Source organism: Bos javanicus, chromosome 15 (assembly GCF_032452875.1).
Source record: "Bos javanicus breed banteng chromosome 15, ARS-OSU_banteng_1.0, whole genome shotgun sequence".
Taxonomy (NCBI): domain Eukaryota; kingdom Metazoa; phylum Chordata; class Mammalia; order Artiodactyla; family Bovidae; genus Bos; species Bos javanicus.
This window is the reverse complement of record NC_083882.1, coordinates 79,259,500-79,284,795: the sequence shown is the minus strand read 5'-3', so window position 1 is coordinate 79,284,795 and position 25,296 is coordinate 79,259,500. Positions and strand designations below refer to the sequence as shown.

Sequence of the window (25,296 nt, the reverse complement as noted above, 5' to 3'; positions counted from 1 at the left end):
GCCAACCTTCCCTGTCCTTCACTATCCCCTGGAGATTGCTCAAACGCATGTCCATTGAGTAAATGATTATCAAGAACTCTACTTTTTAACATATGTGTATTCTAACTCTAACTACAAGTGTATGTTATCACTTTTAGAAAGTAGCATTTGAAAAGGAATCCAAAATTAATTGCCTCCATTTTTCTATCCATTGACTATCCTGTTTAGCTTTGTTTTATTATATTTAGCATAATGTACATTTGTTAAAATAAAATATATGTCTATTGAAACAGATAAAATATTACATATTAAAATTTTACTCCACTGAGAAGTAAATATTGGGAGCAGGATATTTAACAATATCTTTATTCTATTATTAAATATAACTAAAATAATCTAAACCTAAAATATTCCATATTTTTATAAACATTATTTTTATTAAACCTCAATTTTTGGCTTCAGAAAATTATAGTCAAACAGGAGAGTTTGAGAGGGGATATATTTATTTGTTCTGATATTCTGCTTCAATGAGCAATAATTTCTCAAGTTAAAACACGCATGTTTTGGCATCTGATGACAATTCCTTACTCCTGATAACTTATCTGTCTTCACCTTGTCTCTTTTCCGCAGTTCAGAGACTAGAACACATGATTGAAGAGAATATTACCAGGGTGATGGAATTCATTCTTTTGGGTTTTTCAGTCCAGAGAGAGATTGAAATCCTTCTCTTTCTTCTCATTTTAGTGGTATATTCTCTGACTCTGGTGGGAAACATTGGCCTGATTTCCTTAATCCGGTTGGATCCTCACCTTCACGCACCCATGTATTTTTTTCTCAGTAATCTGGCCTTTGTAGACTTTTGTTACTCCTCATCAATAGCCCCAAAGTTCCTGGAGACCCTCCTGACCAAGCACAGGTCCATATCTTTCTATGCATGTGCAACACAGCTGGGCTTTTTCCTAAACTTCTTGGTTTTGGAGATGTTCCTTCTTGCAGTAATGGCTTATGACCGCTATGTGGCCATCTGCAATCCTCTTCTCTACATGGTGATCATGTCCCAAAAGGTGTGCATGCAACTGGTTGCAGGCCCTTACTTATACAGCTTTTCTGTTGCTTTCCTTCACACAGTTGTTACTTTTCGATTGATTTACTGTGGCCCCAATGCTATTAATCACTTCTATTGTGATGATGTCCCTTTGATGGCCCTTGCATGCTCAGACACCAGCCTCAAAGAGATCTTGATTTTTATCTTTGCTGGATTCAACATGATCAGCTCTTTGACCACGGTCCTTATTTCTTACCTATACATTGTGGCTGCCATCCTGAGAATCCAATCTGTAGAAGGGAGGCGCAAAGCATTCTCAACCTGTGGTTCTCATCTGACTGCTGTCACTATATTCTACGGGACTCTGATCTTCATGTATCTGCAGCCCAAATCAAACCATTCCCTTGACACTGACAAAATGGCCTCTGTCTTCTACACAATAGTCATTCCTATGTTGAATCCCATGATCTACAGCCTGAGGAACCAAGAGGTAAAACATGCCTTGAGGAAAGGCTTTGAAAAATGTTATTTTCTGTCTCTAATAAACATTAGAATGTAACTTGTAACACTGACTGTCTTGGAACTATGCCGCATGCCGATATGTTGTTTTTATTGTCATTGACAGGTTAATTTTACCATTTTTGTATGAGCAAAATGACTTTGCACATGAGTTCTATTTTTCATATAATTTATAAGTAAGATGAAAGGTTTAAAAGATTATAACGCACATTTTGAACAAATTGTTACTATTTGCATATGTGACACTTGATAATTTTGACCTGGATAGTTTCTATTTAACTGATAATAATATTTAGCCACTGCTTTCAAGAATGCTTCTATTTTATACATTGTGGAGACAGAAAGGGAGGTGGTAAGGAAGTTTCTTGTCCATCCCCACGTCATTCCATGCAGCAGCTGTTCCTCAACTGTATCCTGTCTGCTAAAAATCATTCCTCTCTGCTTCTGACTCCCACTAGATTCACTGTCGGTCACTCTCTGTAATTCCTTGGTTCTCATGTTGTTCAAAAAGATGTCATTATTTGCCATGCAGATCTGGGAATCAGGGTCAGCTTTTGGAAAGTCATACTCTCTTTTTCTGTATCAAAACAAAAAAGAAGACATAACCCTATATTCCCTCAGCAAAGCTTAAGATCCTTTTATATTTTAGGGATTTGAAGAAATTACAATGGGTTAAAGGGACAGAAAGCAGTAGTTTAAAACCAAGTTATAAATGTGGTTGCTGTAAGATGTCAGGAATATAGTTTTATGCTGGAGTAGTTGTAAAGTGATGCAATCTAAGACCCACTTAAACCGTCAACTGGAATTTTTTTTTTTTTAATTCAGATTCAAATATTTGGTGTCTACCATGTGGGTGATGGCACCCTACTCCAGTTCTCTTGCCTGGAAAATCCCATGAACGGAGGAGCCTGGTAGGCTGCAGTCCATAGGGTCACTACAGTCGGACACAACTAAGCGACTTCACTTTCACTTTTCACTTTCATGCATTGGAGAAGGAAATGACAACCCACTCCAGTGTTCTTGCCTGGAGAATCCCAGGGATAGGGGAGCCTGGTGGGCTGCCATCTATGGGGTCTCACAGAGTCGGACACGACTGAAGTGACTTAGTAGTAGTAGTATTAGTATGTGGGTGATATTGTGAGCTATTCTTGTAGGGCAAAATCAAAAACATTCCTGAATATGCTGAACAGTTTGCTATTTTTGGAAATACTGGGAAAAAAAACCCAAACATGATTGTATGTTATTCAGAAACATTTTAGCTTATTTTATCCAAGTTATCTTAGTACACATTTCATTGTTAGATTTCAGATTTATGTGAAGACACCAATATTGTCATGTTAAATTATTTATATTAAACTTTATTTTAATATATGCCTCTATTTTAATATATGCCTTTAATATATGCCGTTATTAAAGCAGCAACAAGGTGTTCTAAGTGGAGGTAAATTGTACAAATTCTGAAAAGAAGCAAGGAATTACAATCCTGATTTTCAAGTTCTTAAATCAACGTCTTTCGGAGTCAGGGAGCATAGTTGCAGAGAAATCAATCTTGGAAATCATGACTGTCAATTGCCAAAGATAAAACTCAAGAAAAGAGAATATCTTTGTTGTTGCTATTTTTTTAATAATTCCAAAAGTATAATTTAAATAGTTAAAAGCATAGCAGCGAGCTTCTATAGTAAACTGCAGAGTAAGGGCTGAACCTGAGATTGGCAATGTGAGAAGGGTTTAAAGGTAAGTGAATCTTTCTAAAGGAATCTGGTGCCCCTTCTGGGTAGCACACTGGATTCAGGGGAGGCTGCTGCAAAACCACACGTTTACCAAGGAAACTTCAGATACACTTGAAGAGCTCCCAGAGCAGAAAGGATGATAGCATGGGAGACAAAAAAGACTAAAGTAAAACCAAAGTTCTAACATTGAAACAATACTGTAAAGAAATATATTAGTTTCATCAGTCTGCATTAACAAAGTACCACACATTCATTGATTTAGAACAACAAAAATCTATTTTCTCACATTTCTGGAGCCTACAAGTCCAAAGTCAAGGTATTGGCAGAACCATGCTCTCTATGAAGCTCTAGGGGAGGTTCCTTCCTTGTTTTTTCCAGCTGCTCGTGGTCCCAGGCATTCCTTGGCTTGTAAGCATCTTTCCAGTCTCTGCTATCTTCTCATGATCATCTTCCCTCTACATCTGTGTCCAGATTTCTTCATTTCTATAAGGACATCACTCACACTGGATTAACAGTCCACCTTACTTCAGTATGACTTCATATTAACAATTGCATCTTCAATGACCCTATATCCAAATAATGACCCTATAACCAAACTCTGAGATTCTTCAGGTTAGGAACTTAACACATCTTTTTGGGGAACAATTGCACTCATAATAAGTGCATGTAAGTGTGTGCATGCTCAGTTGTGTTCGACTCTGTGTGACCCTATGGACTGTAACCCGCCAGGCTCCTCTGTCCATGGGATTTTCCAGGCAAGAATACTGGAGTGGGTTGCCATTTCCTTCTCCAGGGGATGTTCCCCCAGGGATTGAAACCATGTCTCTTGCCTTGCAGATGATTCTTTACTGCAGAGCCATTGGAGAAGCCCCACTAATAAGTAAGGACAGTTAAAGATGTGCTGGCTCAAATGTCAGATAAAAACACACCTTATCTACACCTGCAAGCACAGTGCAAAAAGAAAAAAAAAATAGCTGAGATTTCGTAAGCTTAAGAAAGAGACTTGTAAGTACCTAAAATGGCTAGCAAAATGGCCTAGATGACAGGTCGAAAGGGATCCAAAACCAGTTAATGTAAAAACTGGAGGTCTTAAGATTTCCCTGGTGGCTTAAAAAGCCCAAGGATTCATCAAGTAGTTAGGACAAAGGAATATATAGCCTAATATCTGAGGTAGATCAGAAGTTTGAGTTTTTTTCCTTCTGGTTAAGACAGAATACAAGATGACCTTCTCTCAATACCAGAATCGTTTCTGAAGAGACTTGATCATTCTCAGGTAAAAATCGTCCTAGTGAGTGGTAAGATGCAAAGGTGAAGTGCCAAGGATATGCTTATGGAAAGTATTATAAAAGCAAATTTAATACTATTAGCTAAGTGAACTCCCAAGATGCAGTGACTTAATAAAGTAATTTATTCCTTTTTCAGGTAGCAGTGTGAGTTAAGGGGTTTGGGAAGGGCAATTAGAACCTCAATATATGTTTTCCATCTTTATCTAAAAAGTGATCATTTCAGTGGCAACATTTTCAAGTGGGAAGGAAGAGAAAAAAGTGTGTATCTAATGGCTTTAACATACAGAAGGTGATCTTTAGGTTTCAGGCATCATTTTCTACTGATGGCTCATTGCCAAGACTTGACAACATTATGTATCCCACTGACAACGGGCAATGGGAATGGTGGTGAACAGCTGGATGACAAATATTTTACTTATAAAATAAAACATCAAATAGTGGACACTGAGGAATATGTCTGCCATAAGCATCACAGAAAATGTGATCTTAAAAGGTAAAGCTATAATGATCTCCGTCAATATGATTGTTTCTTGAGCAGCCTATCATTTCATACTTGACACCAACTTGTTAGAAGCAAACTTGGGTGATTTGAAAACATTTAAAAAAAAAAAAAAACTTTTGTTAATGTAGTTTTCAATACTAATCAAATGGTACTCTTTCTTCCTGCTCAGAACCTAAAGTTATGAAAAGGAACTCTCCTCCCACCATTTGCCTTTTCTCAGAACCAGTCTGAGGGAATGTGGCTTGTGGGCAATTAGTAAATTAGCCTGAGTAACAATACTTTCTGTGCTTAAATGAATACATCTTTCCAGTGATATTACCACAAGTAAATGTTACTTCTCAGAGTCTTTCTACACATGTTCAATTGTCCACCCCTTTTAATTGGATTAGCCCTTAAACAAGAATAAACTCATTCATGAGAAATTACTTCTGCTTCTGATTTGCTTTTATGCTGGTATTATTAGCAAGAGTCAACAAGGACAAAAAATGTATTCCACTTATATTAAGAATGAAGGTAGAATAAGTGGACACCAGTGAACATAAATTGAATAGTAAACTTGTAATCAGATCCCAATGGATACCAGTTTGAGCTGTGCTGATCACATTTTAACACATGCCTAGTGCAATGGCATTCAGTTTTACAGAGATTCTTATCTGGTTGATCCACTCTAGTTATTAAAACTTGACTTAAGCAGCTAAACTGGAGAAGGCAATGGCACCCCACTCCAGTACCCAGTCTGGAAAATCCCATGGATGGAGGAGCCTGGTAGGCTGCAGCCCATAGGGTCACTAAGAGTCGGACATGACTGAGCGACTTCACTTTCACTTTTCACTTTCACGCATTGGAGAAGGAAATGGCAACCCACTCCAGTGTTCTTGCCTGGAGAATCCCAGGCATGGGGAAGCCTGGTGGGCTGCCGTCTATGGGGTTGCAGAGTTGGACACGACTGAAGTGACTTAGCAGTAGCAGCAGCAAGCAGCTAAACACAGACCTAAGAATGTAATGTTAGTGACAAGAATTTGGAATCAAACAATAGCTTCATCATAGCAATCAAATGTTTAACAGGACATTCTTCTGATTAAAAGTTAGATTTTAAATGACAAAAATCCATATCGCCTCATCTTTTTAAACTATGAGAAGGACATGATAGGCTTTAGTCATAAATATTTCACCTATTTAAATTAATAAAGAGAAAAACAACTAGCCAAAATCCAAATCAAAGAGTAGAATCATGGTGAGTCAACAGATTGTTTGAAACACAAATAGTTTTAATTATAGAGCGAAACATACTGAGAATTAATCTTCTGAATTCATGACACTAGTTGAAGATTCTGAATACATTTTTGTTTTCAAAAGTCCATGCATGTATGAATGTTATTGAAAGTTTTCTTGGTAAATGAGAATTCACCAACTTTTATATTCATGGAAAAGTAATGAAGTCTTAATTTTTCTCATGAACTTATATATTACCTATAAAACAAGTAAAGAGCAATTTTATATAGAAAATATCCTAAGAAATCATATTCAACTCTAACAAAGATACCCTCCAAATTAGCATGTGCTTATCCACATGTATTTATCAGTTATCCTATGACTACACTTAGCACAATTTTACATACACTGTGGCTAACAGTAATAGGTCAGGGTTAGTATGTTTCCACACGTAGATAAAGGAGGCTTAGTCCTGAGAGTCCATTCATGGGGTAAACCACCGCTGTGTTAGACTGGACCTCTTAGTATATTTAAGTGTTGCCTGTATACAGTCTATTTTAAACAGGGTTATTTATATGCCTGGACATTTATAGCAGGAAGTGGCATACACGGAATTATGTATTGTAGGTTCACTGCCTCAAGTTTGCCTTGACGATTGCTTTGTTGACCGCCTCTTTCACATCTTTGTTCCTCAAACTGTAGATCATGGGATTCAGCATGGGAATCACTGTGGTGTAAAACACAGCCACCATCTTCCCCTGCTCCACAGACTCTTTTGTGGGCCTCCTGAGATACATGAAGAGGAGAGTCCCATAAAACATGGTAACAGCTGTCAGGTGGGACCCACATGTGGAGAATGCCTTCCTCCTGCCATCGGCAGAGTGCATGCAAAGCACGGCTGCTACACTGAGGGTATAGGAAATGAGAACCACTAAGAGGGAATGTGTGAAATTAATCCCAGCAATAACAATCATGGTGAATTCTTTAATGTGGACCCCTCCACAGGCAGTCTTGATAAGAGGAGGGTCAGCACAATAGAAGTGGTTGATTTCAAAGTTTCCACAGAAGGACAAGCCATATGTCCACAGTGTGCAGATTAGGCTGACAGAGAATCCATAGATGTATGGCACAGAGATGAGAGGAGCACAGACAGTCCTGGACATTTTACTGCCATAAAGCAGAGGGCTGCAGATGGCCATATAGTGATCAAAGGCCATCACAGCCAAGATATATACTTCCACGTGGACAAGGGCTGTGAAGAAGTAACACTGCACCAAACACCCCACATAGGAAATGGTTTTTGTCTCTGAGAGTAAATTTTCCAGCATCTTCAGAGTGACATTGGAAGAGAACCACACATCCACAAAAGACAAATGACTCAAGAAAAAGTACATGGAGCTCTGAAGTTGGAGGCTGATGCTGATCAAATAATCATACCAATGTTCCCTATCAGAGTGATCATTTAAACTACTAGAAACACCACAAAAAAGAGAACTTGAAACTCCTGATGACTGGTCAACCCCAGAAGAATAAATTATGTCACATCTGTAAAATTTGGCATTGCCTTCACTTAGACCCAGTCTGCATTGCCTATGGACAAATTAAAATAAATGAATGGATTTATTTTATTCTTGAAAAAATTTTTTTTATTTCATTTTTTTAAATTTTATTTTATTTTTAAACTTTACATAATTGTATTAGTTTTGCCAAATATCAAAATGAATCCATCACAGGTATACATGTGCTCCCCATCCTGAACCCTCCTCCCTCCTCCCTCCCCATACCATCCCTCTGGGTCGTCCCAGTGCACTAGCCCCAAGCATCCAGTATTGTGCATTGAACCTGGACTGGCATAGTCATGTTTATTAGTATTCTAGTTCAAATGATATAAAAATCAATGTAAACTTTGCACAAAGTCTAAAGTAAAACTATATAATCACATTTATTTCCTTTAATAGGCCTTATAGGTAATTATTGCAATATTTATTAGTTTCTTAACTCTAAAACAGACAATTACATTCATATACTACTAGTATTAGACACTTATTTTTGCTAAATTATTACAATGATGTTAACCTCATAGAGTTCCAGTAAAAGTAAATCTAGACTGAAAGTCATCAGAGAAAGACTAAATCCATTTCAACGTATTGTCTTATAGAAAAAGACTTGAGACTCATAAATGTAAATATTCAACCAAGGTCAGACAACCACTTTGTGCCGAACAGGGAAGTAAGAAGAGTGAATCACTGAAGTTCCATTGAATACTAATTTTGTGTATGATGGTTGCCTCTCATTGTCAGTATTAATACAAATACACATGCAATGTTAACTTACTCATTTTCCTATGACTTGGAAGATATCCTTTTTTTAAAAAAATGTATTTATTTATTTTTGGCTGTGCTTGGGCTCCTCTTGGTTGGGGTGTGTGGGCTTCTCACTGCAGTGGCTTCTCCTGTGGAGCGCTGACTCTAGGTGAGCAGGCTTAAACGGTTGTGGCTCACAGGTTCTAGAGCGCAGGCTCAGTAGTTGTGGCACTCGGGCTTAGTTGCTCCATGGCATGTGGAATCTTCCTCCAAGCAGGGATCGAACTTACGTCCCCTATATTGGTAGTCAGATTCTTATCCACTGTGCCACCAGGGAAGTCCAGAAGGTATCTTCTTACCTACACAATTTTACGGGATGATTGTTTTAAACCTTGGTCTTACAATCTAGTCATTGACATACTTTTTTACACTATGCCAGCATACGATATCAAAAGCTTTCAGCTTATGAAAATCCTAGTCATGTGTTATTTTATTTAGCTATATATTTCACTGTCTTGATTATTGCTGCTTGCAGCATGAGGTAAGAGGTATTTAACAACATGGACTGTATCAGTTTAACAGTTAGAAAAGTAAACTGCAAGTGGTTCAATCACCATATCAAAATTATATCAATAGATAAATTCTATATACATATAAAATAAAATTCAGGTGCCATGTTTTTAAAATTACTGTCTTATTTCAGATTCTTCTGCTTTTCAGCAACAATCCATTATATGTCTAATTATTTATTTTTAAATTTAATGTCATTACAAGGAAAATGTCCTCAAGGAATGTTTTATCCATTTAATACCTTTCCCCAAATAAGTCTTCTAAGAAGTAAACTGCTCTGAGTACTTAGGGATGCATCTGTAGGATTAACATCATCTTGGGAATTTAAGATGCCCATTATAATATTGCTTTAAGAGAATATTATGACTTAAATGGGCTGTAGTTATAATTGCTTATAATAATTTACACACATCAAAACCAATTTTATGTCAAATATATTTGCTATATTATATTTATTATTTATTACTTTATATCTAGAAGTAGTCTAAGTTTTGTAATATGAAATTGAACAAGCTACACAAGATTCTGGTTTGTATCATAATTGTTCAGTCCACTAAGTCGTATTCAGCTACTTGAGACCCCATGGACTGCAGCACACAAGGTTCCTCTTTCACTATCTCCCAGAGTTTGCTCAGACTCATGTCCATTGAGTTGCTGATGCTATCTAACCATCTCATCCTCTTGTAATTAGTTGTACCAATAATCCAAGTCAAATTCTGTTAATTAGGTAATTATGGATTCACCCAGCAGAGTCAAAAGTTTATATACATGAAAATTCTTGGTTTTAGCTTTATCTCCCAGTGAAAATCAGCAACTCTCATCTAGCTTAGTATATCCACACTGAGCAGCCATAAGATCTACAATCGTGAAAATATAGGGTACAGGTGAACACAGACCAGAACTGAAATATCAGTGCCTATGTTATGTGCCCAAATAGTTTTCTATATGGTATATTTAATCCCCATATGAATAATTTCAGGGGTAGGAAAATAGTTCACAATGATTAATCAACTTCCAAATTGTGAGTTGCTACTAGTTGGAGGGAGCCATGATACAATCACAGAGTTTATACACTTTTTAAAATATTTCCTCTTTTAATTTTTCATATTTTCATTCTCTTTTTCCTCAATATTTTACATGGCTGGCTGCTGCTGCTGCTGTTAAGTCACTTCAGTCGTGTCCAACTCTGTGCGACCCCATAAATGGCAGCCCATCAGGCTCTGCCATCCCTGGGATTCTCCAGGCAAGAACACTGGAGTGGGTTGCCATTTCCTTCTCCAACATAGCTGGCTACTGGCGCATAACTGAAAAGTCACCTCCTCAAAGAGACCTTTGACCATTCTGTGTGCATCCTGCCTCTTCTTATTTCTGTGTTTATCAGCATGCTCCGTTTTGTCTCACTCCATTCCCTAAATTGTCTAATTTGTATATTTTTCATTCACTCTTTTTCAGTCAGTTCAATTCAGTCACTTAGTCATGTCCGACTCTTTGCGACCCCATGAACTGCAGCACGCCAGGCCTCCTTGTCCATCACCAACTCCCAGAGTCCACCCAAATCCATGTCCATTGAGTCGGTGATGCCATGCAACCATCTCATCCTTTGTCGTCTCCTTCTCCTCATGCCCTCAATCTTTCCCAGCATCAGGGTCTTTTCCAATGAGTCAGCTCTTTGCATCAGGTGGCTGGAGTATTGGAGTTTCAGCTTCAACATCAGTCCTTTCAATTAACACTCTGATTGATTTCCTTCAGAATGGACTGGTTGGATCTTCTTGCAGTCCAAGGGACTCTCAAGAGTCTTCTCCAACACCACAGTTCAAAAGCATCAATTCTTCAGCATTCAGCTTTCTTTATAGTCCAACTCTCACATCCATACATGTCCAGTGGAAAAACCATAGCCCTGACTAGATGGACCTTGTGCCTCCCTCCTGGTAAATGTATCTGTAGAATGGCAATGAGGATGAATGGATAAGATATGATTACTATAACCAGAGAATAGGTGAGATTAATGGCATGGATAGTCATTTTATATTCAAACTATTGTATATAACAAAGATCATACATATATAAAAAACAAACAAACAAACAACAAAAAAAACATTGTATATAACAAAGTTTCCAGCAAAGGCCATTTTGATGAAAGGTGGGTCTGCACAGTAGAAGTGGTTGATCTCAATCTTCCCACAGAAGTACAACCCATAGGTCCATAATGTTGCTGCCAGACTAATCAGAAAACCATACACATAAGGGAAAGAAAGCAGTCGGATACAGACAACCCTTGACATTTTGCTGCCATACAGCAAAGGGTTCCCAATGGCCATGTATCTGTCAAAGGCCATCACAGCAAGAATAAAAACTTCTACATGGACAAGAACAATAAAAAAGAAACACTGTACCAAACAATCAGCATAGGAAATCGTTTTTGTCTCTGATAACAGGTTTTCCAACATCTTAGGGGTGACATTGGAAGAAAACCACATATCAACAAAAAATAAATGACTCAGAAAAAAGTACATGGGGCTGCTGAGTTGGGGACCAACCTTAATTAACAGGATCATGCTGATATTACCCACCATGGTGATCATGTAGACCAGCAGGAAAATGATGAAGAGAACTTACCATTCCCGACAACTGGTTAGTCCCAAAAGAATAAACTCTGTCACATTGGTGAAATTGAGCATTTTCTCTGTTCTTGGTCAATATTAGATACAAACTTCTGGGATAATAAAAAGGAAACAAATTTTAACTAAAAGTATTGGTTATTTATTAATTTATATTTTTATTATGGACCCAATATTTTAATTATTAATAATTATCTATGAGTATTCCCTGGAAGAATAGCTATGACCAAACTGACAGCATATTAAAAAGCAGAAACATTACTTTGCCAACAAAGGTCCATCTTGTCAAAGCTATGGTTTTTCCAATAGTCATGTATGGATGTAAGAATTGGACCATAAAGCAAGCTGAGTGCAGAAGAAATGATGCTCTTGAACTGCGGTGTTGGAGAAGATTCTTGAGAGTCTCTTGGAATGCAAGGAGGTCCAACCAGTCCATCCTAAAGGAAATCAGTCCTGAATATCCATTGCAAAGACTGATGCTGAAGCTGAAACTCCAATAATTTGGCCACCTGATGTAACAAACTGACTCACTGGAAAAGACCCTGATGCTGGGCAAGATTGAAGGCAGGAGGAGAAGAGGATGACACATGATGCGATGGTTGGGTGCCATCAGTGACTTGATGGACTTGAATTTGAGCAAGCTCCAGAAGTTGCTGATGGACCAGGAAGCCTGGCATGCTGTAGTCCATGGTATTGAGAGTAGGACACGACTGAGGCTCTGAACTGAACTGATCTATGCCTGTACTTTGACACTCCTTTCAGCAATCATTTCTGAGCATTTTCTATTTAACAAACTCTTTGAAGGTTACCTAAATATTGTAACCTTATGGAAAAATATACAGACCCAGTTGCCATTGTCACAGTTTTTACAAAATGTGATTGAACAAAGCTTGCAATAAAAATCACTTAAATTTTCATATATGATATTATACATGTTTCAGTGCCATTCTCCCAAATCATCCCACCCTCTCCCTCTCCCATCTGTGTCTCTTTTGCTGTCTCGTATACAGGGTTATCGTTACCATCTTTCTAAATTCCATATATATGTGTTAGTATACTCTATTGGTGTTTTTCTTTCTGGCTTACTTCACTGTCCAGGTTCGATATTGGATGCTTGGGGCTGGTGCACTGAGATGACCCAGAGGGATGGTACAGGGAGGGAGGAGGAAGGAGGGTTTAAGATGGGGAACATATGTACACCTGTGATGGATTCATGTTGATGTATGGCAAAACCAGTACAATATTGTAAAGTAACTAACCTCCAATTAAAATAAATAAATGTATATTTAAAAAATAAAAAAATATAAAAAATAAAGTAAAAGTTTTAGTATGAAAAAATATGATTTAAATTTTAAGTGAATAAATGGGATAAATGGCCATTTATCCAAGACTGAAAGAGGAAATAGTGAAAATGTTAGTCTCTCAGTTTTGTGCCACTCTTTGTGACCCCATGGACTGTAGCCCACAGGCTTTTCTGTCCGTGGGATTCTCCAGGCAAGAATACTGAAGTGGGTAGATGTTCCCTTCTCCCAAGGATCTTACCAATTCAGATTTAAACCTGGGTCTTCTGCATTTCAGGCAAATTCTTTACCATCTGAGCCACCAGGGAAGTCCAAATATACTTCTTAAATATCCATTTTTTCCAAAACTGGTATATTTTGTAGTCACCTATTTTTAAGATATTTATGGACAGTTAATATTTTTAATATAACTCAAAATATCATATTATATATTTTTATTATAATCATATTCTCCATGGTTAGATATGTAAACCATGTAATCAAATAATCTATTATCCTTAAATGTTGGATCAAAAATTATTTTTAATCTAATCTTATACTTGTACTCATTTAAAGAGGGACAAGCTAATCACAGTAGACTTCAAAATAAAGTGATAAACCACTCAAACACATTCATATATTATATATATTTCCTGGGTAAAGACTTTTTTCCATACCTAACAAGCAATTTAAATCTACTATGTATCTTCCACTGTTACATTCTGCAGAATAAACAAGAAGAGTAATGTAAATAAGGAGATTAATGTCACTCTTTAGAGTGGTAATGATGTAGCTAAATATTATAAGCATGCATGCAATCTAGAGATGACAAAATATATATTGGGATGTGCATTGATTATAATAATGGTCTTCCCTGGTGCCTCATACAGTGAAGAATCTGCCTGCAATGTAGGAGACCAGGGTTCCATTCCTGGGTTGGGAAGATCCCCTAGAGAAGGGAATGGATACCCATTACAATATTCTTGCCTGAAGAATTCCATTGACAGAGGAGTCTAGCAGGCTGCAGTCCATGGGGTCTGTATAATAATACATTATACCATTTTGGAGGAGTGACTTGAGCATGTGGATTTCAGTGTCCTGGAGAGTGGTAGGAAGGGCTTTCCTGGAACCAATCTCCCTTGAGATACTTAGGTCTGATTATATTTGTCCCAAATGCTTTGCAGGATCATTTTGAACTGCCTGTGAACATCCTCAGTCCATGGGAACAGCATCAAGAAAAGTAGCTTAGAGGTCTAACTGTAAATTGCCCAAACAATGCTATTTTATTAAAAAAAAAAAAAAAAGAGTATATTGCAGAGTCCAAACTTGCCCTACTCACCACCTGCCTATGCACTAAGTCACTTCAGTTCAGTTCAGTTTAGTCGCTTAGTCGTGTCCAACTCTTTGTGACCCCATGAATCGCAGCACGCCAGGCCTCCCTGTCCATCACCAACTCCCGGAGTTCACTCAAACTCACGTCCATCGAGTCGGTGATGCCATCCAGCCATCTTATCCTCTGTCGTCCCCTTCTCCTCCTGCCCCCAATCCCTCCCAGCATCAGAGTCTTTTCCAATGAGTCAACTCTTCGCATGAGGTGGCCAAAGTACTGGAGTTTCAGCTTTAGCATCATTCCTTCCAAAGAACACCCAGGGCTGATCTCCTTTAGAATGGACTGGTTGGATCTCCTTGCAGTCCAAGGGACTCTCAAGAGTCCTTTCCAACACCACAGTTCAAAAGCATCGATTCTTTGGCGCTCAGCTTTCTTCACAGTCCAACTCTCACATCCATACATGACCACTGGAAAAACCACAGCCTTGACAAGACGAACCTTTGTTGGCAAAGTAATGTCTCTGCTTTTCAATATGCTGTCTAGGATGGTCATAACTTTTCCTCCAAGGAGTAAGCGTCTTTTAATTTCATGGCTGCAATCACCATCTGCAGTGATTTTGGAGCCCCCCAAAATAAAGTCTGACACTGTTTCCACTGTTTCTCCATCTATTTCTCATGAAGTGATGGGACCAGATGCCATGATCTTCGTTTTCTGAATGTTGAGCTTTAAGCCAACTTTTTCACTCTCCTCTTTCACTTTCATCAAGAGGCTTCTTAGTTCCTCTTCACTTTCTGCCATAAGGGTGGTATCATCTGCATATCTGAGGTTATTGATATTTCTCCTGGCAATCTTGATTCCAGCTTGTGCTTCTTCCAGCCCAGCATTTCTCATGGTCCATGGAATTCTCCAGGCAAGAATATTGGAGTGGGTTGCCATGCCCTCCTCCAGAGGTTCTTCCTGACCTTCTGGGTCTCCTGTATCACAGGTAGATTTTTTACTGTCTGAGCCACAGAGGATATTTAGTGCATATTTCTTATGCAGTCCTTATTACATTGTATCACATATAGTTTCAATTGCCTAATTCATAATGTGAAATTAGAACAATCTGAAAAAATGCACATTGTTCTATTATTGCATTCTTCATAATTATTTAATAAAAAGCATCTGTTAGGCCTTATGAAGGATGCAGGAAGGTGTGTAACATCATATCCTGTTCAAGTGGGGATAGTGGTAAAGAATCCTGCAGGAGACACGAGAGACAAGTGTTCAATCCCTGCTTCAGGAAGATCTCCTGGAGAAGGAAATAGCATACCCCCTCTGGTAGTTGTGTCTGGAAAATTCCACGGACAGAGGAGCCTGGTGGGTTACAGTCCATGGGGTTGCAAAGAGCTTCACATGACTGAGTGCACACACACACACACACACACGCACACTTCACACCTATTGGAACACATGGAGACACACTGAACACATAATAGACACACAAAATTCATCCCTACCTATCCTTACCTGGTTTCCCTCATGGCTCAGCTGGCAAGGAATCCACCTGCAATGTGGGATACCTGGGTTTGATCCCTGGGCTGGGAAGGTCTCCTGCAGAAGGGAAATTCTGGAGCTTTTTCAACCTAAGAATATTTGAAATAATTTCTTGGCTTAGTAGTTTTAAGACAAAATAGCTAATAGAGTTTCATGAACCCCTGAGAGCTGAGTTCATGATTGCAATTTCAGTGCCCAAGTATGCAAGAGTCCTCAATTCCTTCTCACTAACTATGGAGAAAATGCATCAGGTAAACTCTGGCAGTAGGTCATTACAGTGTAATCTGCACTCCCTCAAGGAAATGTAGATTTCAGAAGAAGAAACTGTGGTGTTTGTGTGTGTGTGTGTGTGTTAGTGAGGGAGAGATCAAGAGAGAGGGTGACTGAGAAAGATAAGTACACTTTATGCTGAAGATGCTTAACTATAATGATGTTGGTAAACATAGAAACAAATGTAGCAATAGCATTCAGTTTTAAAAGACATTTTACAAAACTATTCCAAATGAAAACTATCCTTAATTTAAAAGCTTTAAAATTACATTTTAAAATTAATTAGTAATCATCAACTAGTTTGGAATGCCAAGAGTTTTCCAATAAATGGTGAATAAATAATCTTACAGACAAAAGGAATTACGTTTAGCTCACCCAAAAGTAACATTAAGTAAGAGCTTAAATTCTTTAGGGAAGTTAAGTTTTGCATTACAGACACAATGATATTATTATAATTTAATCAAAATCCCTAATTTATTTACATGCAAATAGCTTTGAAATATTGCCCATGATGTATGTGTGAATGAATGGAAATGAGTTTATATGTGCTTCTGCTTTCCCCTGAGGAAAATAAAAACTCATGTTGGACAAAGAGGACTTCCCTGATGGCTCATTGTAAAGAATCCACCTGCCAGTGCAGGAAACACAGGTTGATCCCTGATCCAGGAAGATCCCACCTGCCATGGAGCAGTTAAACCCAAATGCTACAACTATTGAGCCTGGGAGCCACAACTCTTGAGCCCATGTGCCAAAACCATTGAAGTCCACACATTCTAGAACCTGCGCTGGGCAACAGGAGATGCTACTGCAATGTAAAGCCCATGAACCGTAACTAGAGATCAGCCTATGCAACTAGTGATTCCCTCCACTGGCCACAGCTAGAGAAAAGCCCTCACAGAAATGAAGATCCTACATATCCAACAATGAATATATTAATATAATAATTAAAAAAAAACACTGGACAAAGAGAAATGTTTGTTCTCCTATACATTATTCTTATTTTATATCTACATCTCTGTAGATAAATTATGCATTTTGTGATGATTTAAATGCATGATCTTAATGTGTGAATGACATTTCAGTGCCTATGTGTTTCTGTGTCAAGATATCAGGATATTTATTTGTTTATTTATATCAGAAGACATAGAAACATTATGGATGTCCAAGTTGTAAACTTGTTGCCTCATCACTGTACTAGACGAACCTAGCTACAAGAGAGAAGCCAAATTATGTTTACACTATTAAGTCAGGATGTTATTAAGAAAAAAGAGAGCACCAATATTCCTTTCAAATAAAAAGAAATTAATATTTGATATCATGCTTAGGTCAAAAATGTGCAAAATAATCCATGTGAATATTACTTTAATTTGTGAGGAGAAATCTGTAGCTTTGTACTTGCAAAATGACATATTCACTAATTCTACCTACTTCTCAGAATGACGGCACTTTGGCTGGGGTACATGACATGTGCACAGTCTGGCCACACAGCAGCTATTAGAACCAGTAAAAGAGAGACACTTATGCTGTTGTGTCTCTTAAATACAAAAATGCTGGAAAAGGATTACATATCATAGTATTTTTATTTTCAAAACAAAGGTCTCTGAACAGACCCACCTTTCACATTGAAAAGGGCATTAAATATCAGGCTTAAGTTTTTCAACTACCCAGTGATGTTATTATAATTTGAACAAAATTCCCAATTTGTTTATGTGCAAAAAGCTTTGTTGCTCATAATGCACGTGTGAGTCAGTGGAAATGAATTCACATGTGCTTCTCCTTTCCCCGCAGGAAAATAAAAACCACTAAAAAGACCACCATCTTTATGCACTTACATTAGAGAACTGAATGAAATATGTTGTTATTTCTTCTACCTCAGATTGTAGTCTAATAGATAAATAGATAAATATTTCTTAAATTCATTACTACATTTTTGAATAAGAAAATCAAAATCTTTTTATTCTAACAAAGGATATAAACAATGTCAATAAATATACCTGTGAACTTGGGCTGAAATAGTCTTCTTTATTAATTTATTAATTTTAGCTAAGCTTGACTACTTGAATCAATGAGAGAAAATTAACTTTTTCCCTCTGAATTTTAATTTTTTCTTGTTTTTTTGTAAAGGGTAAAGTTCTTACTTTTTGTGAATTCTCTAAAGCTGTGTACTAAGCAGTAATCTTTTGACAAATGAGTATTGATGAAATGCAGAGAACAAAAGTAACACAACTTTACTTTGTTAAAACTGTCCTGCCGATCACTTTGTTCATGGCCTCTTTCACATCTCTGTTCCTCAGACTGTAGATCATGGGGTTCAACATGGGGATCACCGTGGTGTAAAACACAGCCACCATCTTCCCCTGCTCCACAGACTCCTCTGTGGGACGTCTGAGATACATGAAAATAAGGGTTCCATAGAACATGACGACAGCTGTCAAATGGGACCCACAGGTGGAAAAGGCCTTGTGCCTCCCTTCCGCTGAGTTCATCCATAGAATGGCAATGATACGGATGGTAAGATATGATAACTACTGTTAGAGAATATATGAAGTTAATGCCGGCGAGTATGATCATCATATATTCTTTTGCAAAGGTTCCAGCACAGGCCATTTGATGAAAGGTGGGTCCACACAGTAGAAGTGGTTGATCTAAATCTTCCCACAGAAGTACAAGCCATAGGTTCATAATGCTGCTGCCAGACTAATCGGAAAACCATACACATAAGGGAAAGAAATCAGTTGGATTCAGACAACCCTTGACATTTTGCTGCCATACAGCAAAGGGTTCCCAATGGCCATGTATCTATCAAAGGCCATCACAGCAAGAATAAAAACTTCTACAGGAACAAGAGCAATAAAAAAGAAACACTGTATCAAACAGTCAGCGTAAGAAATCGTTTTTGTCTCTGATAACAGGTTTTCCAGCATTTTAGGAGTGACATTGGAGGAAAACCACATATCAACAAATGATAAATGACTCAAAAAAAGTACATGGGGCTGCTGAGTTGTGGACTGACCTTATTTAACAGGATCATGCCGATGTTACCCACCACCGTGAACATGTAGACCAGCAGGAAAATGACGAACAAGAGAACTTGCCATTTCCGATGACCAGTTAGTCCCAAAAGAATAAAGTCTGACACATCCATGAAGTTGAGCATTTTCTCTGTTCTTGGTCAATATTATTTATAAGCCTTTGTGATAATTAAAATGAAACAAATTTAAAATCAAGTATTTATTACTAATTTATATTTTAATGTCCCTTCAGTTTTTACTTTATTAATTATCTATGAATGTGTTATTCCATTCTTTTCAACAAATCATGTCTGAACACTTGTTATGTAACAGTCTCCCTGATAGTTATGAATACTAGATGGATAAATACACAACTCTAATTACATAGCAGTTGTATAAAATGTGATTGAACCAGACTAGTACTAAAATTTGTAACTGGCCAACTGTCCATTAACTACTTTTTAAATATCCCTTGTTTCTAACACTAAGGCCTAGAGGAGCTATCCCACATTGAAGGTCAGGATGGGCGGCAGTGAGGAGATACCCCTCTTCCAAGTAAGGAGCAATGGCTGTGCTTTGCTGGAACAGCCATGAAGAGATACCCCACGCCCAAGGTAAGAGAAACCCAAGTAAGACAGTAGGTGTTGCAAGAGGGCATCAGAGGGCAAACACATTGAAACCATACTCACAGAAAACTAGTCAATCTAATCATACTAGGACCATAGCCTTGTCTAACTCAATGAAACTAAGCCATGACCGTGGGGCAACCCAAGACGGGCGGGTCATGGTGGAGAGATTTGACAGAATGTAGTCCACTGGAGAAGGGAATGGCAAACCACTTCAGTATTCTTGCCTTGAGAACCCCATGAACAGTATGAAAAGGCAAAATGATAGGATACTGAAAGAGAAACTTCCCAGGTCAGTAGGTGCCCAATATGCTACTGGAGATCAGTGGAGAAATAACTCCAGAAAGAATGAAGGGATGGAGCCAAAGCAAAAACAATACCCAGCTGTGTATGTGACTGGTGATAGAATCAAGGTCCGATGCTGTAAAGAGCAATATTGCATAGGAACCTAGAATGTCAGGTCCATGAATCAAAGCAAATTGGAAGTGGTCAAACAAGAGATGGCAAGAGTGAATGTAGACATTCTAGGAATCAGTGAACTGAAATGGATGGGAATAGGTGAATTTAACTCAGATGACCATTATATCTACTACTGCGGGCAGGAATCCCTCAGAAGAAATGGAGTAGCTATCATGGTCAACAAAAGAGTCCGAAATGCAGTACTTGGATGCAATCTCAAAAACGAAAGAATGATCTGTGTTCGTTTCCAAGGCAAACCATTCAATGTCACAGTAATCTGAGTCTATGCCCCAACCAGTAATGCTGAAAAAGCTGAAGTTGAAAGGTTCTATGAAGACCTACAAGACCTTTTAGAACTAACACCCCAAAAAGATTTCCTTTTCATTTTAGGGGACTGGAATGCAAAAATAGGAAGTCAAGAAACACGTGGAGTAACAGGCAAATTTGGCCTTGGAATATGGAATGAAACAGGGCAAAGACTAATAGAGTTTTGCCAAGAAAATGCACTGGTCATAACAAACCCCCTCTTCCAACAACACAAGAGAAGACTCTATACATGGACATCACCAGATGGTCAACACCGAAATCAGATTGATTATATTCTTTGCAGCCAAAGATGGAGAAGCTCTATACAGTCAGCAAAAATAAGACCAGGAGCTGACTGTGGCTCAGACCATGAACTCCTTATTGCCAAATTCAGACTGAAATTGAAGAAAGTAGGGAAAACCACTAGACCATTAAGGTATGACCTAAATCAAATCCCTTATGATTATACAATGGAAGTGAGAAATAGATTTAAGGGCCTAGATCTGATGGATAGAGTACCAGATGAACCATGGAATGAGGTTCGTGACATTGTACAGGAGACAGGGATCAAGACCATCCCCATGGAAAAGAAATGCAAAAAAGCAAAATGGCTGTCTGGGGAGGCCTTTACAAATAGCTGTGAAAAGAAGAGAAGCAAAAAGCAAAGGAGAAAAGGAAAGATATAAGCATCTGAATACAGAGTTCCAAGAATAGCAAGAAGAGATAAGAAAGTCTTCTTCAGCGATCAATGCAAAGAAATAGAGGGAAACAGCAGAATGGGAAAGACTAGAGATCTCTTCAAGAAAATTAGAGATACCAAGGCAACATTTCATGTAAAGATGGGCTCGATAAAGGACAGAAATGGTATGGGCCAAACAGAAGCAGAAGATATTAAGAAGAGATGGCAAGAATACACACAAGAACTGTACAAAAAATATCTTTACGACCCAGATAATCACGATGGTGTGGTCACTCACCTAGAGCCAGACATCCTGGAATGTGAAGTCAAGTGGGCCTTAGAAAGCATCACTATGAACAAAGCTAGTGGAGGTGATGGAATTCCAGTTGAGCTATTTCAAATCCTGAAAGATGATGCTGTGAAAGTGCTGCACTCAATATGCCAGCAAATTTGGAAAACTCAGCAGGGGCCACAGGACTGGCGAAGGTCAATTTTCATTCTAATCTCAAAGAAAGGCAATGCCAAGGAATGCTCAAACTACTGCACAATTGCACCCATCTCACACGCTAGTAAATTAATGCTCAAAATTCTCCAAGCCAGGCTTCAGGAATACGTGAACCGTGAACTTCCTGATACTCAAGCTGGTTTTAGAAAAGGCAGAGGAACAAAAAGCCAAATTGCCAACATCTGCTGGATCATGGAAAAAGCAAGAGAGTTCCAGAAAAACATCTATTTCTGCTTTATTGACTATGCCAAAGCCTTTGACTGTGTGGATCACAATAAACTGTGTAAAATTCTGAAAGAGATGGGAATACCAGACCACCTGACCTGCCTCTTGAGAAATTTGTATGCAGGTCAGGAAGCAACAGTTAGAACTGGACATGGAACAACAGACTGGTTCCACATAGAAAAAGGAGTACGTCAAGGCTGTATATTGTCACCCTGCTTATTTAACTTATATGCAGAGTACATCATGAGAAACGCTGGACTGTAAGAAGCACAAGCTGGAATCAAGATTGCCAGGGGAAATATCAATAACCTCAGATATGCAGATGATACCACCCTTATGGCAGAAAGTGAAGAGGAACTCAAAAGTCTCTTGATGAAAGTGAAAGTGGAGAGTAAAAACGTTGGCTTAAAGCTCAACATTCAGAAAACGAAGATCATGGCATCCGGTCCCATCACTTCATGGTAAGTAGATGGGGAAACAGTGGAAACAGTGTCAGCCATTATTTTTTGGGGCGCCAAAATCACTGCAGATCGTGACTGCAGTCGTGAAATTAAAAGATGCTTACTCCTTGGAAGGAAAGTTATGACCAACCTAGATAGCATATTCAAAAGCAGAGACATTCGTTTGCCAACAAAGTTTTGTCTAGTCAAGGCTATGGTTTTTCCTGTGGTCATGTATGGATGTGAGAGTTGGACTGTGAAGAAGGCTGAGCACTGAAGAATTGATGCTTTTGAACTGTGGTGTTGGAGAAGCCTCTTGAGAGTCCCTTGGACTGCAAGGAGATCCAACCAGTCCATTCTGAAGGAGATCAGCCCTGGGATTTCTTTGGAGGGAATGATGCTAAAGCTGAAACTCCAGTACTTTGGCCACCTCATGCGAAGAGTTGACTCATTGGAAAAGACTCTGATGCTGGGAGGGATAGGGGGCAGGAGGAGAACGGGACGCCAGAGAATGAGATGGCTGGATGGCATCACTGACTCGATGGACGTGAGTCTGGGTGAACTCCGGGAGTTGGTGATGGACAGGGAGGCATGCTGCGACTGATGGGGTCACAAAGAGTTGGACACGACTGAGCGACTGAACTGAACTGAACTGAACCTGGTCACAATAGTCATCAAAATAAAGAGGCAAACCTCACATTCAAGCATTATGCATATTCCCTAGCTAAGGACTCTTTCATGTCTAACATGCAATTATAATCAACTAGATATCCTCCACTGTTACTTGCTACAGATCAAGAAATATGTAACACAAAGAGATTAATGCTAATCTTTATAGTTGTATAATGTACTAAATACTACAATTTCATACCTGTTCTAGAGATGATGAATTATACAGGAGGTATGCATAGGTTATATGCAAACACTAGGCCATTGTGTAGGAGAGACTTGAATCTCTAAGGAGTTTGGTGTCTTGGGGAGAGAAGCAAACCCTGCTGGATACTGAAGGAGGATTGTATTTGTCTCAAATGTGTTCAAGAGTCATTTTGAGCTTCCTGTGAACTTACTTGCCCAACAGGAACAGGAAGAAGAAAATCAGATTACAGATTTATCTGTAAACTGACCAAATAATGCTAGTTTATTAAAACAGTTTAAGATAATATATTAATTTTTGGAAAAACAAGTTGAATACCCTGAACAAGAACACTGGATATTTAGTGTTTGGCAATTTCATATTCAAAGATAAATTGATGAAAATAAGTTGTAGAAACCATCATAAATAATAGAGGAAACACAAAGGTGAAGGAGAGGTTTCATCCCTGAAAAGGATTGCAAACGTATCTGCAGGGCATCCTGGTATTAAATCAACAGAATGTGCTCGTGGCTGCTAGTGGTGTTCACCCTCATGTGCCACTCAGCGTGCAGTGTTCGATCTTCGTTCCCTGAGGAGGGATGTAACCTGTGTCCCCTGAATTGGGAGTGTAGTGTATTAACCACAAGACCACTAGGGATGTCCCTACACTAATGTAATTTTAAAGGAAAAGCAATAAAGAACAGTTTATTTGGCAAGTCAGATCTAATTGTGTGGTATCAAGGATGATCTAGGGAAAAAATATATATATAAAAAACAGATCAAACCATTCCATCCTAAAGGAAATTCATCTTGAACATTCATTGGATGGACTGATGCTGAAGCTGAAGCTGGACATTTAACTCTGGACACTTAATGCAAAGAGTGGACTCATTGGAAAAGATCCTGATGCTGGGAAAGATTGAGCTCAGAAGGAGAAGGGGATGATAGAGGATGAGAAAGTTAGATAACATCAGAGACTCAGTGGACGTGAATTTGAGCAAACTCTCCAAGAGATAGTAGAGGATAGAGGAGCCTGGCATGCTACAGCCCATGGGGTCACAAAGAGTTGGACACAACTTATAACAGGAAAAACAAGCAGCGACATGAAAAGGTAGTGATGTTAGTACTTTGCAAAAGCTAAATACATGAAATTCTGAGTGCTGGTTAGTCTGATAATTGCTACCTTTGGCGAACTCACAGGGAAACTGGAGTGATCAGGTCTGATCTTAGGAGGGATGAGGTTCGGAAAAAAAGTGAAGAGTCTGGAGAACTTAGAAGCACTTAGATGGTTTTCCTCACCATCTCCAGGCAAACTTACGGACACAAAACCTCCCATATTGCATTTATCTGTGTTTCAAATTCAGTTATGTATAAATGTGGATTGTTTTTTCCCCAAAGCCAAGAAGGAGGAAACATTAAGTATTACATTTAAAGAATTCTGTCTCTATTGTGAGATTTTGAATTTTGGTTCCATGACTTAATTTATGAACTTGGGCAATTTTAATTAATATTTTGTTTTGCCTTTCTCTATGTTTAATATGGAGAAGGCAATGGCACCCCACTCCAGTACTCTTACCTGGAAAATCCTATGGACGGAGGAGCCTGGTGCTGCAGTCCCTAGGGTCGCTGTGAGTTGGACACAACCGAGCGGCTTCGCTTTCACTTTTCACTTTCATCATTGGAGAAGGAAACGGCAACCCACTCCAGTGTTCTTGCCTGGAGAATCCCAGGGACTGGGGAGCCTGGTGGGCTGCTGTCTATGGGGTCACACAGAGTCGGAAACGACTAAAGTGACTTAGCAGCAACAGCATGTTTAATATGATAAAATATTAATATGATATATATAATATATAATGTTTAATATGACATAATATTAACTAATATATAATATTGTGCATATTAAAAGAGACATTGCACATCAATATGTAATAAATACACTGTCAATAATAGCTTGCATCAATAGTTTGTAACAGTCAAGTAATCAAACCTCTGCAAAAAATTTCCTCTGTCTC

The 25,296-nt window shown here is 38.5% G+C and overlaps 1 protein-coding gene and 3 pseudogenes across 1 annotated transcript; 1 reads left to right on the top strand and 3 right to left on the bottom strand.

Annotated features, from left to right (window-relative positions):
- Positions 1-626: 626 nt before the first annotated feature.
- On the top strand, positions 627-1,583 carry LOC133261078 (olfactory receptor 8U3-like). Its single transcript, XM_061439650.1, has one exon. It carries the CDS (start codon positions 627-629, stop codon positions 1,581-1,583), a length of 957 nt encoding a protein of 318 aa, XP_061295634.1.
- Positions 1,584-6,902: 5,319 nt separating this feature from the next.
- On the bottom strand, positions 6,903-7,834 carry LOC133261455 (olfactory receptor 5M9-like; annotated as a pseudogene).
- A 2,133-nt stretch (positions 7,835-9,967) lies between these two features.
- LOC133261077 (olfactory receptor 5M3-like) lies at positions 9,968-11,824 on the bottom strand (annotated as a pseudogene).
- Positions 11,825-18,408: 6,584 nt separating this feature from the next.
- On the bottom strand, positions 18,409-19,337 carry LOC133261454 (olfactory receptor 5M3-like; annotated as a pseudogene).
- Positions 19,338-25,296: the final 5,959 nt, after the last annotated feature.